This window comes from Hydractinia symbiolongicarpus, chromosome 9 (genome assembly GCF_029227915.1).
Source record: "Hydractinia symbiolongicarpus strain clone_291-10 chromosome 9, HSymV2.1, whole genome shotgun sequence".
NCBI lineage: Eukaryota > Metazoa > Cnidaria > Hydrozoa > Anthoathecata > Hydractiniidae > Hydractinia > Hydractinia symbiolongicarpus.
This window is the reverse complement of record NC_079883.1, coordinates 19,622,067-19,636,427: the sequence shown is the minus strand read 5'-3', so window position 1 is coordinate 19,636,427 and position 14,361 is coordinate 19,622,067. Positions and strand designations below refer to the sequence as shown.

The 14,361-nt window shown below is 33.9% G+C and overlaps 1 protein-coding gene across 2 annotated transcripts; it reads left to right on the top strand.

The window, feature by feature from the left end:
• The first annotated feature begins 10,872 nt into the window (after positions 1–10,872).
• LOC130656526 (glycoprotein 3-alpha-L-fucosyltransferase A-like) lies at positions 10,873–13,981 on the top strand. Of its 2 annotated transcripts, none has more exons than XM_057459402.1 (3): positions 10,873–10,956; positions 11,092–12,254; positions 12,982–13,981. In XM_057459402.1, exons 2-3 carry the CDS (start codon positions 11,122–11,124, stop codon positions 13,376–13,378), a joined length of 1,530 nt encoding a protein of 509 aa, XP_057315385.1. In that variant the 5' UTR covers positions 10,873–10,956; positions 11,092–11,121; the 3' UTR covers positions 13,379–13,981. The 2 variants fall into 2 exon arrangements, with proteins under 2 accessions (XP_057315385.1, XP_057315386.1); XM_057459403.1 differs by having other exon boundaries at positions 10,907–10,930.
• The last annotated feature ends 380 nt before the right edge of the window (positions 13,982–14,361 follow it).

Sequence of the window (14,361 nt, the reverse complement as noted above, 5' to 3'; positions counted from 1 at the left end):
TGAACCTTCACATTGGTAATATTATGAATTTCACAAATAAAATTCTCATCAGCAAGGATTATTTCTCTATTGGTGTCAATCAAAAAATTAATGTGAAGAAGGTTGATAAGACTCCGGTGCCAACAAAGCATCCCACACATGTGGTGAGTCACACTTCAGAGTCACGGACTGTGACAGCAACACCCCCTAAGCATGAGAATCACAGGATAATAGAGTCAGAATAACATGCAGGCTTTATTATTAGTTGTTTTTTCGTTAAATAAAATGATGATGATGATGATGATGATGATGATGATGATGATGATGATGATGATGATGATGATGATGATGATGATGATGATGATGATGATGATGATGATGATGATGATGATGATGATGATGATGATGATGATGATGATGATGATGATGATGATGATGATGATGATGATGATGATGATGATGATGATGATGATGATGATGATGATGATGATGATGATGATGATGATGATGATGATGATGATGATGATGATGATGATGATGATGATGATGATGATGATGATGATGATGATGATACTTTACTAGAACCATCAAAAGTTAAAGATTACTCTGGGGCGAATGAAGTCTTCTACAACCCCAATATTGAAAAAATAGCAATCACTGTCGAGGGTTCACCAAATGTACCAATTGTATTTCCATTCCATGCTTCCAAAAGACCAATATGAGCAAATTGTGAATCTCTTCGGTGAACATGACTCCACGGTGGCGATAGGGAAATTCGCGACTGACAAATATGCACTTTTTGTTGATTTTAGATCATCTCCTGATCATAGTTTACATGGTAGTGGGAGATTTTGGCAGAGATTGAGTGATGGTATTACTTTGCATATAACTACGAAAGCGGATGGAACCGGAAATTAAATGCTACGTCTATTTGCTTAGCGATGCGCAATTGAACATCGTAGATGGTAGATACCACAGCATTGATTATTGAATAAATGATAGATGTTGTTTTAGAACCGCACACATCAATCGTTACAGGAACAACAAGTTTTGGAAAAACACAGCTCGTCCTTGATCTCCTCGAGGGTGAATACAAGAAGCATTTTAACAACATTATTATCCTGTGTTCAACCATACAATGGAACAGCACTTACCTCGAGAGATCCTCGCTTTGGCGAGATGAATACGTTTTTCTGATTAATCCCAAGGATCAACTTTTTGAATGGATTGAAAAACTATCGTCGCTGCTAGCTGGTGAGGAATCACTGTTCATTATCGATAACTGTATATCAAACGAGAATCTCGATAAAAAGAGACAGTCCCTTCTTGAATTAGCGATCTCAGGCAGACATCGAAAGCATAGTCTCTGGTTTTTTTACACAATCGTATACCGCTTTACTGAAACATATTCGAAGAAAAAAAAAAGGAGCTGTTCCCCTGGTACCGCCACGAGCGGTCAGATATGATGCTTATCGATGAAGAAACCAATATGATCAGTAGCTGAGAGGATATCAAGGATCGACTGAAAAAGTCAAAACATGCATGCTTATAAGTGAGGTTAGAGCACCCTTAAAGCTAAAAAATTCTCGAGTGAATGGTTTTATGGATCGATTTGGTCCACAAATTCATGATTCAAACTTTCCGATTTGGATGATATTACATTGTTTTGTTTGTGAAACATAATATTGATACCGATGATGCACAAAACCTCGCCGAGTGTCTGTTACATTTAGTGCCTTAAGGTTCGTTATATCAGGGTTTTTTGGGTTCGGGATACGAAATGTTTGGTTCGTTAAAGCGAAAGTTCACTATATCAGGGTTTCGTTATATAGAAAGGGTTTATAAGAATTTCTTAAGGCTAAATCTAAGGGGAATGTACTTTGGTTCGTTATATTGACATGTTCACTATATCGGGGGTTTGTTATATCGAGAGTCTAACCTCGACCTCCAGGCCTTTGTCTCTTTTTATAACAGAACGAGCCTTATATCAAAAAGAGAAAAATAGCCCTGGGTTCAAGGTTAATTAAGAGTCCACTGTATGTCCGTAATGTCTTCTTAGGAGCAACAATATCATATGTAGCGACACTAATATCATTTACGTCTAAAAGCGTATTGATAGGTGAAACAAACAACTGTTTATGAAAGATAAAGATTTTAGCCCTATTAGTCTAGCCGCCCCTGCCAGTCTTTTTTATAATAACTCTTATTTGCTATGTTGGATGGTTATGATACTTACTGAGTTTACAAAATTTATCTATTAGGCACCTGCATGCCAATTTTTAGGTCCCATAGTTCTTAAAGCCTTAGTACCCTCTCAGTGAAATCCTTATGATCGGAAAAATGTAATACATTTCGTCCTCCTTAGAACTTAAAACTTACAACACAACTTTTTGTTAAGGGGAATTATTTGGTAACGACATTAGTCCAATTATCTGATCTTTTCGTATTTTACCCGAAAATAATCGGATTTGTGGTAAATTTTTTGCCTTTTTTTATGCGAATTATGTAAAAACCCGAAAGTATGTTAAATAACATTTATCTGGCTGTTAGAAAATTTATTGCTGCCATTTTGTTTCTTTTAGTACATAACTGTGCCAAGTATAATTCAATTTGGACAAGCCTCCCCGGTTAAATTGTTCAAAAACTCCGGATCGAATATGTGTAGAGCTAGTTTATTTTAAAATTATTTCAAAAACTAATCGATAAAGACCCGTGCAAAAATCCACATAGCCAATAGGACATTGAAAAAGTTGGTTGCTGACGTCAGCATTGCAAATCCAAAAAAAAATTGGCGAAATTTAGTTTATTCGTTGCATGTAACGTGTAGAGGTTGAAACGCTGATCAAAATAATATATAGGATCATATCTTTTCTACGAACGACAAAGGAAATATAAGGGTTTAAAAATTTCCAGTTAAAACGCAAAAAAAAAATTTTCAAAAATTTATATTCCTGTTATCTTCATCGTATAGACCTTGAAACGATGATCGAGAAAATGTATAGGACCATGTACTTTTGACAAACGGTTGCAGAGATATTGGGGTTTAAAGGTTTTTTAATGACGTCATCTACCCGTCCATTCCGAGACGGATTGGGGAGCCAGGTTTTGGAAAATTACTCAAATTGGTCCTAGGTGCTCTCTAGTTTCCTACGCGATGAAAAATCATTGACGTCACCAACTCGTTTCCAAGTTATTTGGCCTCAAAATTTTAGGTGCACTGTAATGGCTTCATTAATTTAATATAGGATATTGACGTTAAAGTAGTGTTATTTTCGGCGCGAGCCCTAACGTCAAAAAATTTAACATGTTAGACATAACTTTTTCGGCAACATCAAAGGAAAATGAAGACATCCACTTTGCCTGTTACAAACAGACACAGTCTCTGTATTATTATAAGAGACTAGTCGATAGGACCGTGGAGTAATCCACTTAGGCAGAACGACAATGGAAAAATAGGTTGTTTTAGATTATTTGCTGATGACAACAGTGCAAATACACAATAAATAAATTGAGAAACTTGTTTTCATGTTTCCTCCATTGTGTAGAGCTTACACTGCTGATCAAGAAAATGTATATAATCGTGTGGTTTTGATGAGGGATCAATGAAATGTAAGGGTTTAAAAATTTTGCCGACGTCGACAAAGGCCCGTTAAAACCCCCAAAAATTTTTTAGAAATTTGTATACACCTTGCCTTCATCGTATAGATCTTGAAACGCTGATCAAGAAAATGTATATAATCATGTGCTTTGATAAGCGGTTGCATAGATATTGGGGTTTAAAGGTTTTTTGATGACGTCATCAATCCGTGCAGTCCGAAATGGATTTGGGGACCCAGGTTTGGAAAATTACCGAAATTGGTCCCAGGTGGTCCCTAGTTACCCACGCAGTGAAAAAACATTGACGTCACCAACTCGTTTCCAAGTTATTTGGCCTCAAAATTTTAGGGGCACTGTAATGGCTTCATTAATTTAATATAGGATATTGACGTTAAAGTAGTGTTATTTTCGGCGCGAGCCCTAACGTCAAAAAATTTAACATGTTAGACATAATTTTTTCGCCAACATCAAAGGGAAATGAAGACATCCACTTTGCCTGTTACAAACAGACACAGTCTCTATATTACTATAAGAGATGTAACGGAATAAAAAATCTGATCGGATGATGAAAATCTTGTTCAAGTACAAACAAAATAAATTATCACAAAAATGAAAAATATATATATTAGCATCATCATAGGTCTGTGATTTATTAGGTTTGCAAAAAATGATGGGCCGTTAAGATGTGGAATGTGGAAACCAAATTATTTCTTCGCAGAGCGCCGAAATTTGAACAATAAAATTTAATCTTTATAGAGAAAATATTGTTTCACTATAAATCGAACGGAATTATTTCTTTCTGTTTGTAGAGTCTAGCCAGAGACTTTTGCAGGGAAATTTTTCTTTTTCATTTTCAGCGAAACAAACGAAAAAGCAAACAAAAAAACAAACCAATATATAAAGAATCATAGCTAAGAATTTTTGTGTCGTATAATTTATTGTGTTTTACCTGGACAATGTTGTATTAGGGGCTGTTCATATGGAGGCGGGCTAGCTCGGTTGATCGGGCTGGCCTGGCTGAGCGGGATCTTGCTGCTATTAAGAAACACATGAAATAATAAAAATGTGTTCATATGATAACCGAGCCAGCCCGCCTAGGCGAGATGAAATTAACAATAGATTTAAAAAAATTCTCATCAATTATTTAAAGTTCGAAATACATTCTTTTGTCTTCATTGTATATGAATCTTTTGCGAAAGATGGCCGAGATGTAAAAAACTTCATATGAACACGAGATGGAAATCACCCCGGGTAGCCGAGCCAGCCTCCCTAACCGAGCCAGCCCGCCTCCATGTGAACAGCCCATTAACATATAGGGGGGTTCACACTAGAATTTTAAAAGCATGCTATAAATTTAAAGCACGATTTAAAGCGTGCTTAATAATGTGAACGCATTTTTGCTTTATTAAAATGTCTTTCAAATTATGTTTACTTGCTTTAAACATGCTTTAAATAAAGCAAAAATAAAGAGTGCTTCGAGGCACTCTTTATTTTTGCTTTAGTTGCTATAAGTGCATGAAACAATAGAATAAAAATTATGCACAAGTATTTGAGTATTAAAAGTGAGGGTTTTGAGCGGGTGTTATGAAAGTGAAAGTTCATTCGTATATGAGAAAAACAACAACATGAACGTTTTGTTTTAAATTTTGTTTACAACTCTCCCTTTGATGTTACCGGCAACTTGCTTTAGTCAAAGCATGCTTTATTTTTATACTAAGCATGCTTTATTCTAGTGTGAACCCCCCATAAAGTTCTAACTTCACACGCGCTCTCACAAAAGCAAAGCTCATATTCGGTTTTGCTTTCTTTCTGCATATTTTTTTGAAATAAACTCTTACGCGCAGTGGAAAGCTTGCATACAAAAAACATTTTTGAAAAGAAGCTTTTGTCCGGAGTTATCAGAATGTTTGATAAAATTTTAAATCATGCAGAAAATTTGACGACCTCCTACACAGGGCATTTTTAAAAATCTTAATCTTACACGTCAAACGCTGAGTTTATTCTTGGCTAGTTTTTCTTCCTCTTTTGACACACCATGTTCTAATTTTAGTTTACAAAATTTACAAACATGCAAGTGAAGCTTATTATTTTTTTATTAATGTCTAGATTGGTATCATATCGACATTTTCTTTGCAGACATGTGTAGACTGAAATGTTTTTTCGTTAAGTGTGATTTTAAACGACCGCGGTTTTTTGTTAGATTTTAAACTCCCTTTTCGAATAGTTTTGTTGGAATTTCAAAAGAGTTTAATTACAAAAATAACAACATTTGGACCAACCGGCAACATTTGTTGGTCAACATGCTGTCTCGATTTGCGGTAGCTGGCAACATATTGGCAAAGAAAAAAATACGCCAATAATGTTGGCCAACATTTATTATTTTTTTAAAAATTGTTGGTCAAAATTATTGGTATTTCTTTCTTCATTTATAAAATAGTTAGTTAAAGTTTCCCGAACAACTTTTTGGGTGCTTTCCTTGGTACCTGTGATTGAATCGCCGTAAAAGAAACCCAAATTGGATTCACTTGCTCAGATCGCACCAGAATAATGGGTAATTTTAGATGTGTTTACCATCAATTGCTCCCAAACAAAGCTTGGTTCTTACTATAGGCGATGAGCTAACCATAGTGCGCATGTGTGAACGTAAAAGTACCTGCTTAGCTCACAGCTGAACTCATCGTTAGCTCATCGTTAGCTCATCGTTAGCTCATCGTTAGCCGATTTTTTAATTTTATCACGATAGGAATGCTTCAGGTAGTTTCAACCATTATTGGGAAGATGATGGCGGTTTTATGTATTTTTTACCAATGTAACTAGCTTTTAAAATGTGACAACAATATATGATATAGCACCTTCTGATGCACGGAATTGAAAACTTAAAAAGTGGAAAGTTTCACCTGTTGCAAGAAATTCAATTGTCAAAACTATCTTACCTGCAGAGATTACTACATGCTGACCAAGAACGCCGGAGTTTTGCGGCGTGATGTAGGACTTAATGAACTGTCTTCGTATGTTCTAGTATCTTCCATCATAGCTCCTGGACGAGGATGGCATAAAGTCCTTTTTTATCCCTCCACTGAACCCATTTTCTTGTAGGAACTCTAAAGCCAAGGCCAGCAACGTATAAATGCGGCAGCTTTCTTTTTCGCCATGTTGAAAAAAGATAATGAATGAATATGTTGGTATGTTTGCCGACATGTTGTCAATGTTTTTGTGTTTTTAAAAAAGTATCCCGCATAAAGATTCGAATGACTATAAATCGATTTTTTTAATCGAATGTTTTCATCGAGATGTACATATGTGTTGGTTAAAGTCTTCAACAGAAATCTTAGTATATTTATTTATTTTGAGCTTTATTTGCATGTTCAAATAAACGTCAAATAAATTTACCTTAATCTTATTAGTTTGTTTGTTTTTGTTTGTTTTTGTTTTTTGTTTGTTTATTTGTTTGTTTGTTCGTAAAATTTTATCTTCATTTCATAAGAAATTTTGGGGCACTTGAGATTAGGCATATCGCATTTTGTCCTGCAGTTTTTGAAGAAAACTTTAAATTACTGCAACTTGTAGTTGTTCGTTACCTGTTCATTAGGATACGCCGCACAAATTTCATTTAAAAAGACGCTTAAAAACTGAAGTATGGGCTCTATCAACGACAGTGTATATGTCCAGTCTGTATTTCATTCAAATCAAAGATTCTTGTGAAGACAAATATTGAGTGGTGAATATAATTAGTTATCAAAGTTTTAGCTACAATGAAGTTGAAATATTATCTTCCCAAGATTACTTTTAGCATATTTTAGGAGGCTTTTATTTTGATATCCTTTCAAAGCAAGATTCTTGATAAATTGTGTTCTACGCAGGGTATGTATTAATTCTATTTAACCCGGGTTATGAGATATCGAAATTTGTCGGGTACATCTTAATATATTCCTGACATGTTTTTTCTCACACAAATGATTTTAATGTAGCTTCATTAGTGCTAATGTCGCCAGTTGCCATGTTTTCATTGTGATTACGATGCATTTACATTGATCACATGACCTTGATTGGTGTAAACAAGAAACCATAACAATAGACTTTAAGGCCATATTTTTTTCCACGGACTGTGATCTTAACCAATATTTGGCCAATAGCCTTCTTTGATCGTAGTATTCACGGACGACATGTGATATCTGAAAAGTAATAGTCACAATGAGGTGGTATAATATCAGGCATTAACCATATTCACACTATGTCGAGGAATATGACAATGTGCCGGGTTGAGCTTAATTACCATTTGGCCTAAGTTGATCTGAAATTTTATTAGCATTGTGCACTGGCTTTGAACAAATTATTTTGTTAAATAAATTATGTATACCTATTTCTTTGTAATTTCGTCGAAGTCAATTATTATTTTCAAAAATTGTTATTGCCCTCTTTTTTAATACCTAAATCTTGAAACTAACACAAAAGCTAATTCATGTGCATTGGTCTAAAAACACCCCATAACAACTTTTAAGTCAACTATCCTGTTTGTAATCAAGTTATTGCAATTTTGATATTCAAAAAATGGCCCCAGGAAGGTCAGTCATGATAATACGATCACTAAATTTTTTGTCTGTTTTTTATATACATGATGACCCCTTCACTTGAGTGCGACATAAATTATTTCATAGTGAAAGGAATTCCGTAAGACTTCATTCTGGCCTGCGACACTAAGACTCGGCTAGTATTAACACAGTCCTTGTTCTCAGGTACCCCAAAAGTTTCTATTCTGTAACACATATTTTCTTTTATCGCCGTAACATAACTAAACCAATGAATCAATATCATCTTGGTCAACTCTGTTTAGCTGAAGCAATAGCATACTGTTCATTTAACTTCTTTAGGTTTCGCCATCACATTTTTACTTGTCAGAAATCATAGTTTAATCTTGACGTCACGTGGTATTTGCTTACTTAGCACTGCCTAACTTGAAGAAAAACCTGGGTTATCAAGAGAAATCTTAATAATTATTACAACTCAGATTCTGGGTTGTAAAATGGTCACGTGAACAGGCCTATATCAGGGTCATATTCGCCGTCTGAGATATCAGAAAATATACAAGATATCCTTGGGACGAGGTTGAAAACAAAATCACTTCTTTGAACTTACACAAGAAACCGTTGGCACTACAATCAAGATTGCTAAGCACTTTGTAAAATTTACCCCTCTCTAAATTCCCTTTGAAACCTCTTTAGGAGAAGAAATATTTTTATGTACACATGTAGTGATTTGTTCACAAATGGAGATTTTCTTGGATCCTGGGGGATCTTTCCCCCAAATAAACAATTCCTATAAAAAATAAAACTATCTTCTCATTTAAAACAACAAAAAGGTTTAAAAGAAGAAGGTATGATAAAAAGTAAATAAAAAGAAATAGTATCTTTCAAGTTACCAAGGTAACTTTAAAAGACAAGTAGAAAACACGCGTCTGTTACACTTACAACACCATCCAGCTCGAATATGTTTACAAAAACATGTACACCTTATTAAGAAAGAATCTGCCGGGAATGTGAGAAGATATTTGTCATGCAAATGACGAAAATTATTTCCGACAAAAATAATTGTTCTCGTGTAATAAGGATTTTTCTTTGAAACTTTGTGATGTTATTATTTGTAATAATTGATTTATTCTATGTGAGAGGAGTTTCTTTTTTATTCTCTCAGAATCATCTAGTGTTCAAGAGATTTTTCGACATTTTTTAATTCAATATTTAACCTAAGTTGTTATTGTAACTTTACTTGTTTATTAATTTGTTCTTAGCAAAAAAAAATTTTTGTTTCTAAATATTCTAATATCTTCCTTTTATAAGATACTAAAGTAAAGGGTTAAGCTTTCAAATACTAAAATTTAATACCACCTTATAATTTTGGATGATCTCAAGTATTTGGCACTTTCACCTATGCAGCATAATTCGGGCTGTGCTTTCAGACTAATCAACCTGCTCTAAGTAGGTTTAAAACAAAACGGTGTGTTCAACTTTTTTTAACCAGTCTTAACAAATTAATTTTATTTGCAGAGTATATCTCTTTCTAAAAAAAAACTAATTTTGTGTATTTCACAGACCAGAAATTAAAGGTAAAAATACATTTTTAACTTTTTTTAACTTTTTTGTTTTAGTCACCTCAAAACTTCAGTCACCAATCCGTTCCGAAAATTGGCCTAGTCGTACGTAAAAAACTTTCTATTTTATTGTTTATAGATATACTACCACCTTATCCTAAGAAAATATATTCTTCTGCCTTCTATGGTCAAATTTGTGTTTCGTCAGGCCGCAATTAGCTTACACTCCACGTGTTAATTTTTACATTTTCGCAACTAAAAAAAAAAAAAAAAAAAAATTTTTACTCTATGAACTATTTGAAATATGTATTTTCTCCAATAAACGCCCTGGGCGCATTCATAAGATTTTTAGGATTTTTAGGGGTTCGTTAATAAGAGAGGGGAGTTTATTCACAAAAAATGTTTTTTCGATATGTGAGATATTTTTTATACATCCTCAATATTTACAAGGTCAACTTCTTCTTCATCAAATTCAATTAAATTCTCTTTAATATTGGTATCTTCAACGTCCAGATCAGTTGGCTCAAAGGGGTTTTCTAATAAACGTCCCCATTTTGTCACACTAGGTGGGTGGGAAGAGGGGGCGGCTTTTAATAGAGAGAGAGGCGTTTATTGGAGAATTACGGCAAGTAAGGCTAATTTCATCGCCTGCTGGAAGCTCAAATTTAATCTAACCTAGGATTACAGAAATCGTCCTAGGTTTAAATTTGTACTGAGTAGTTACCCTGCTTGTCAAAGGCACTATTTTGCAGTTTGTCATGAAAATCAATTGTGTTTCAAAATTATGAGGTGAAAATTCAATAGTTCATAGACTAGTGATTGTTTTCAACTTGCGGAAATTTTGCACATCCATGACCAGCAAATAAAAGCTAGTAGCTATCGTCGCTTTGGACGATACTAAATTATAACGATATATAATGATAACGACTAAATTCAAACACTATAACGATCTTTTAAAGTGACTCCAAACATGGCAAGTTTCTTAAATTTTAAAAAGTTTTTAATTCCAAACGAAAAAGTAGATTTCTAGAAACGCGAGGGGTAAACACATTATAACTTAATAACTATGTCTGCAATGTAGATTAGCTTCCCTTTTGAAACGTGGCTCGTAAAATTGTCATTAAAGCCATGGTAATTATCGATTCGTTACTCAATAGGCATTTTAATTGTTGTTAACAATAGATGCTTTAAAAGAGGAGCTTCTTATGTTTAAGTTGATAAAAATAAAATTAGTAACCGTATGTTTATTGACAAACGTGTCGAGCAGAAGTATGTGGTAACTTTTTTTGTTGCAGGTGAATATAAAGAAGAAAAAGTTTCAAAAGGTTTTTTACACTGCATCAGACAAAAATTCAAAATGTTTTCGCTTTTTTATTTGTACATATTTTTCGCAACAACGTTTGTTTACATGTGATTTTAAATTTCTTTAGATATTAAGAAACTTAAGCAGCATTAGAAGAATGAGAATTCATCCAAAACGTATTGCATTTGTTTTAGTATTATCCTCTTTGCTCTGTTCTGCAATATACTTTACAAGTGGAGGTGAAATGTTTCGCAGAGATACGTTGCACATTCATGATAATCATCCAGCTAAATCTCGTATAAAAATTAGCATCTCCACAGATATGGTGGCAGGAAAGCATTTTGGAGAGTTATTTATTAAAAAAATCGAACAACCAACTATAAAAAGCCCTGCTGTTTATAAAAGAAACAGTAGAAAGGACAAAGTTGTCATTACCACGAAGAAATCAAAAATAGACAAATATTTAGAACGGATGCATAATTTACATCAGTCTGCGCATAATATTTTCTCCAAAGACGAATTAATCGATTTCTATAGCAAAGAGAGAATCTCTGAAGAAAAGTTTAGAAATGTATTGGACATTGACAAAGACTGGAAATTATTAAGCACGCTTTTTCCAAGTCCAAATGAAGAAAATGACCGTGTAACGGATCAACTTCGATTGAAACTAAAAATTACAAAGCCAAAAAACATTCTCATTTGGTCTGGCGATCAAACAAATAACAGGGAAAAGCTGTTGAAAGACAATTGCAACATTAAAGAATGCACTGTTACTAGGGATAAAAGACTTCTTAGCCATGCCGATACAGTCTTTTTTGCTGGCAGTGCCGCCTTGAAACGGAACAATAAGAATAAGAATCAAACCTGGGTATCATTTCAAATCGAATCAGCGCAAAATTATCCAACACTGTCGACAACATCGACTCTCAATTGGACAGCGAGTTACAGACGCGATAGCGTTTTGAATACACCTTACGAAAAATTCGTACCGTATCTAAATGTTACAAATCTACCAGATAAACCGTTGAAAAACTACGCACAAGGTAAAAATAAACTCGTGGCTTGGTTTGTTTCTAATTGCGGAGGGCATAACCAAAGAAAAAATTACGTGGACGAGCTGAAGAAATACATCACAGTGGATGTGTACGGTGGTTGTGGCTCACTGTCATGTGTCAGGACCGACAAGGGTTGCTTTCAAATGCTGAAAAGAGACTATAAATTTTACTTGGCGTTTGAAAACTCAAATTGTAAGGATTATGTGACAGAGAAGTTGCATTGGAATGCATATTTGTAAGATTCTTTTTATAAATGATGATTACTTTGACTAGCCATCAACTCTCGGAAGCTAAGGGTAGGGTAAATGAAGCAAAAATTAAGAAAACATCAGAAAAACAGCAATTACGTTTTACGTTTTTCGTTTTGTGATGAGTGCTGGTTGTGGTGGTGATGAGATCGATGAAATTGCAGATTTTGAGAAATTCAGAAAATAAGATATTAATCAAACGTGAAACTTCTTAAATTGAATGTTTCGATAAATTAAAATTAAAAACGTCCGAAATATATGGCAGTTAACGCAAATAACAGTAGTCTTATTAATCTTGAAGGAATTAATTTTCGGGACAAGTAATTTTGATAACGTTAACTGTCCTAATAGTTTGCGAGAATTAAATTCGTGAATTTTGCGAAAAAAGGAATTCAATTTTTTTTTTCTAACATATTTTACATATCTATGTATATCGACAACGGAAAAGATTAGATCAATCATTTTAGAAAAAAATTGTAATTCGCGATTAGTGAGTTGCTCAATAATTTTCGCAGGAATCAATTTTCACGACATTAACAATAACTTCCGAAATTCGTAAAAATTAATTCCCTTAATGTAACATGCGTCTCGTAAAGTACCAATCGTACAACTTGACTTCTGTTACGTACTTTGCTCATTTGAACATTTCAAGGCTTACATGATATATTTTAATACATCTAACAATTTACTTCTAACAAATTATTTTTGTTTTAGAAACAATATAGTTCCGATTGTGATGGGAGCACATCCAAACGATTACAAGAAATTGGCTCCTCCAAAAAGTTACATTCATGTCGACTACTTTAAATCGCCAGCAGAATTAGCTGAATATTTAAAATTTCTTGACAAGCATGACGATCTTTATAATTCTTACTTTCTATGGAAGGGAACTGGTGAATTCATCAATACAAAATTTATGTGTCGCCTATGCGCTATGACACATTTGGCTCCACACTTCCCAATGTGGTATGATAATGCGAACAAGTGGTGGAAGGAAAATGATATTTGTGTAGGAAGGCATAACGGTTTTAACTACGCCACTTGGAAAGGAAAGCAAGAAGGGAAATCATTCGTGAATCACGTTAGATATGGATACAAAAGAGAAAGTTAGCGGGTATTGAGAACTTTTTTTATAAGGAATTTGTTTTATTTTACATGACATTCAGCAGTTAGCTCGGTTTTTTGTTTAAGAAATGAAAAAAAAATGCGTTCATTGTTCGTGGACAAATTTTTAGAAACAAAGTCCGTTTTATAAATGATATTTTTACTTCATAATTTTATTGAAGTTTTACGAACTTCCAGCCTCGCAAAACAAAAGAAGATTTGGCTGTAGTATCTTAGTTGAAATCAGTCATTCAAATTACCATTCATTATTTGACTGTGTGAATATCGTATTTTCTTTTTCAATTTATATACCTGTAGAAAGTTTCAGAAATTATTTGTGTTTTTAAATCTTGAATTGCCTTCTTTATTTTAGAATTCTTTTTTGGACTATGTTTTAAAAAGTTAGTTAAAACTCTCTGTTCGTTAAGAAGCATGCGTGAACCTAAATTAAAAGCGATTGTTTTCAGTTTCTTATTAGGTAGAGCAGAATTGTAGCCGAAAGTTTTTAACTGGAAGGGATTTATTGCAGAGGCCGCAAAATGCACTCTACATTTTAGGAGTAAGTATGGAATCGCATTAAAAAGTCGATAATATAGATTTAGATTGTAAATTCTTGTCTTGTGATTTTGATTTGTTTTTAAGGATATGTACAGCTCCCCGATAATAATGTCAAATTAATTTCACGTTACATGTCAGTATGATTAACTAATAACGGTTGCAGAATCTTTCTGAAAACTTCTTAACCTTCTTTTTTTTAAACAACTAAATATGTCGCCACACCTAAGTTAAAAAACAATTTACCGAAGAAAACGTGGTATTGTGAGTCTGCAGTTACCGAAAAAAAGCATAAAGAATTTTTTAACTAATGTCCATTGTTTCCCAAAAAATAAGGGGAGTTACACACAGGTGGTCCTATCCACGGGTTTTAAATATATGTGAAGAAAACAATAGGCTTTGTACGCAGGTGGGTTTATGCTCTAGAGTACCGAA

Excerpts from the sequence above, each read along its gene's own strand:
- LOC130656526 (XM_057459402.1), top strand. The coding sequence starts at position 11,122 with ATGAGAATTCATCCAAAACGTATTGCATTTGTTTTAGTATTATCCTCT. Across the intron at positions 12,255-12,981 it reads TTGCATTGGAATGCATATTT|AAACAATATAGTTCCGATTG; the intron begins GTAAGATTCTTT and ends TTTTTGTTTTAG.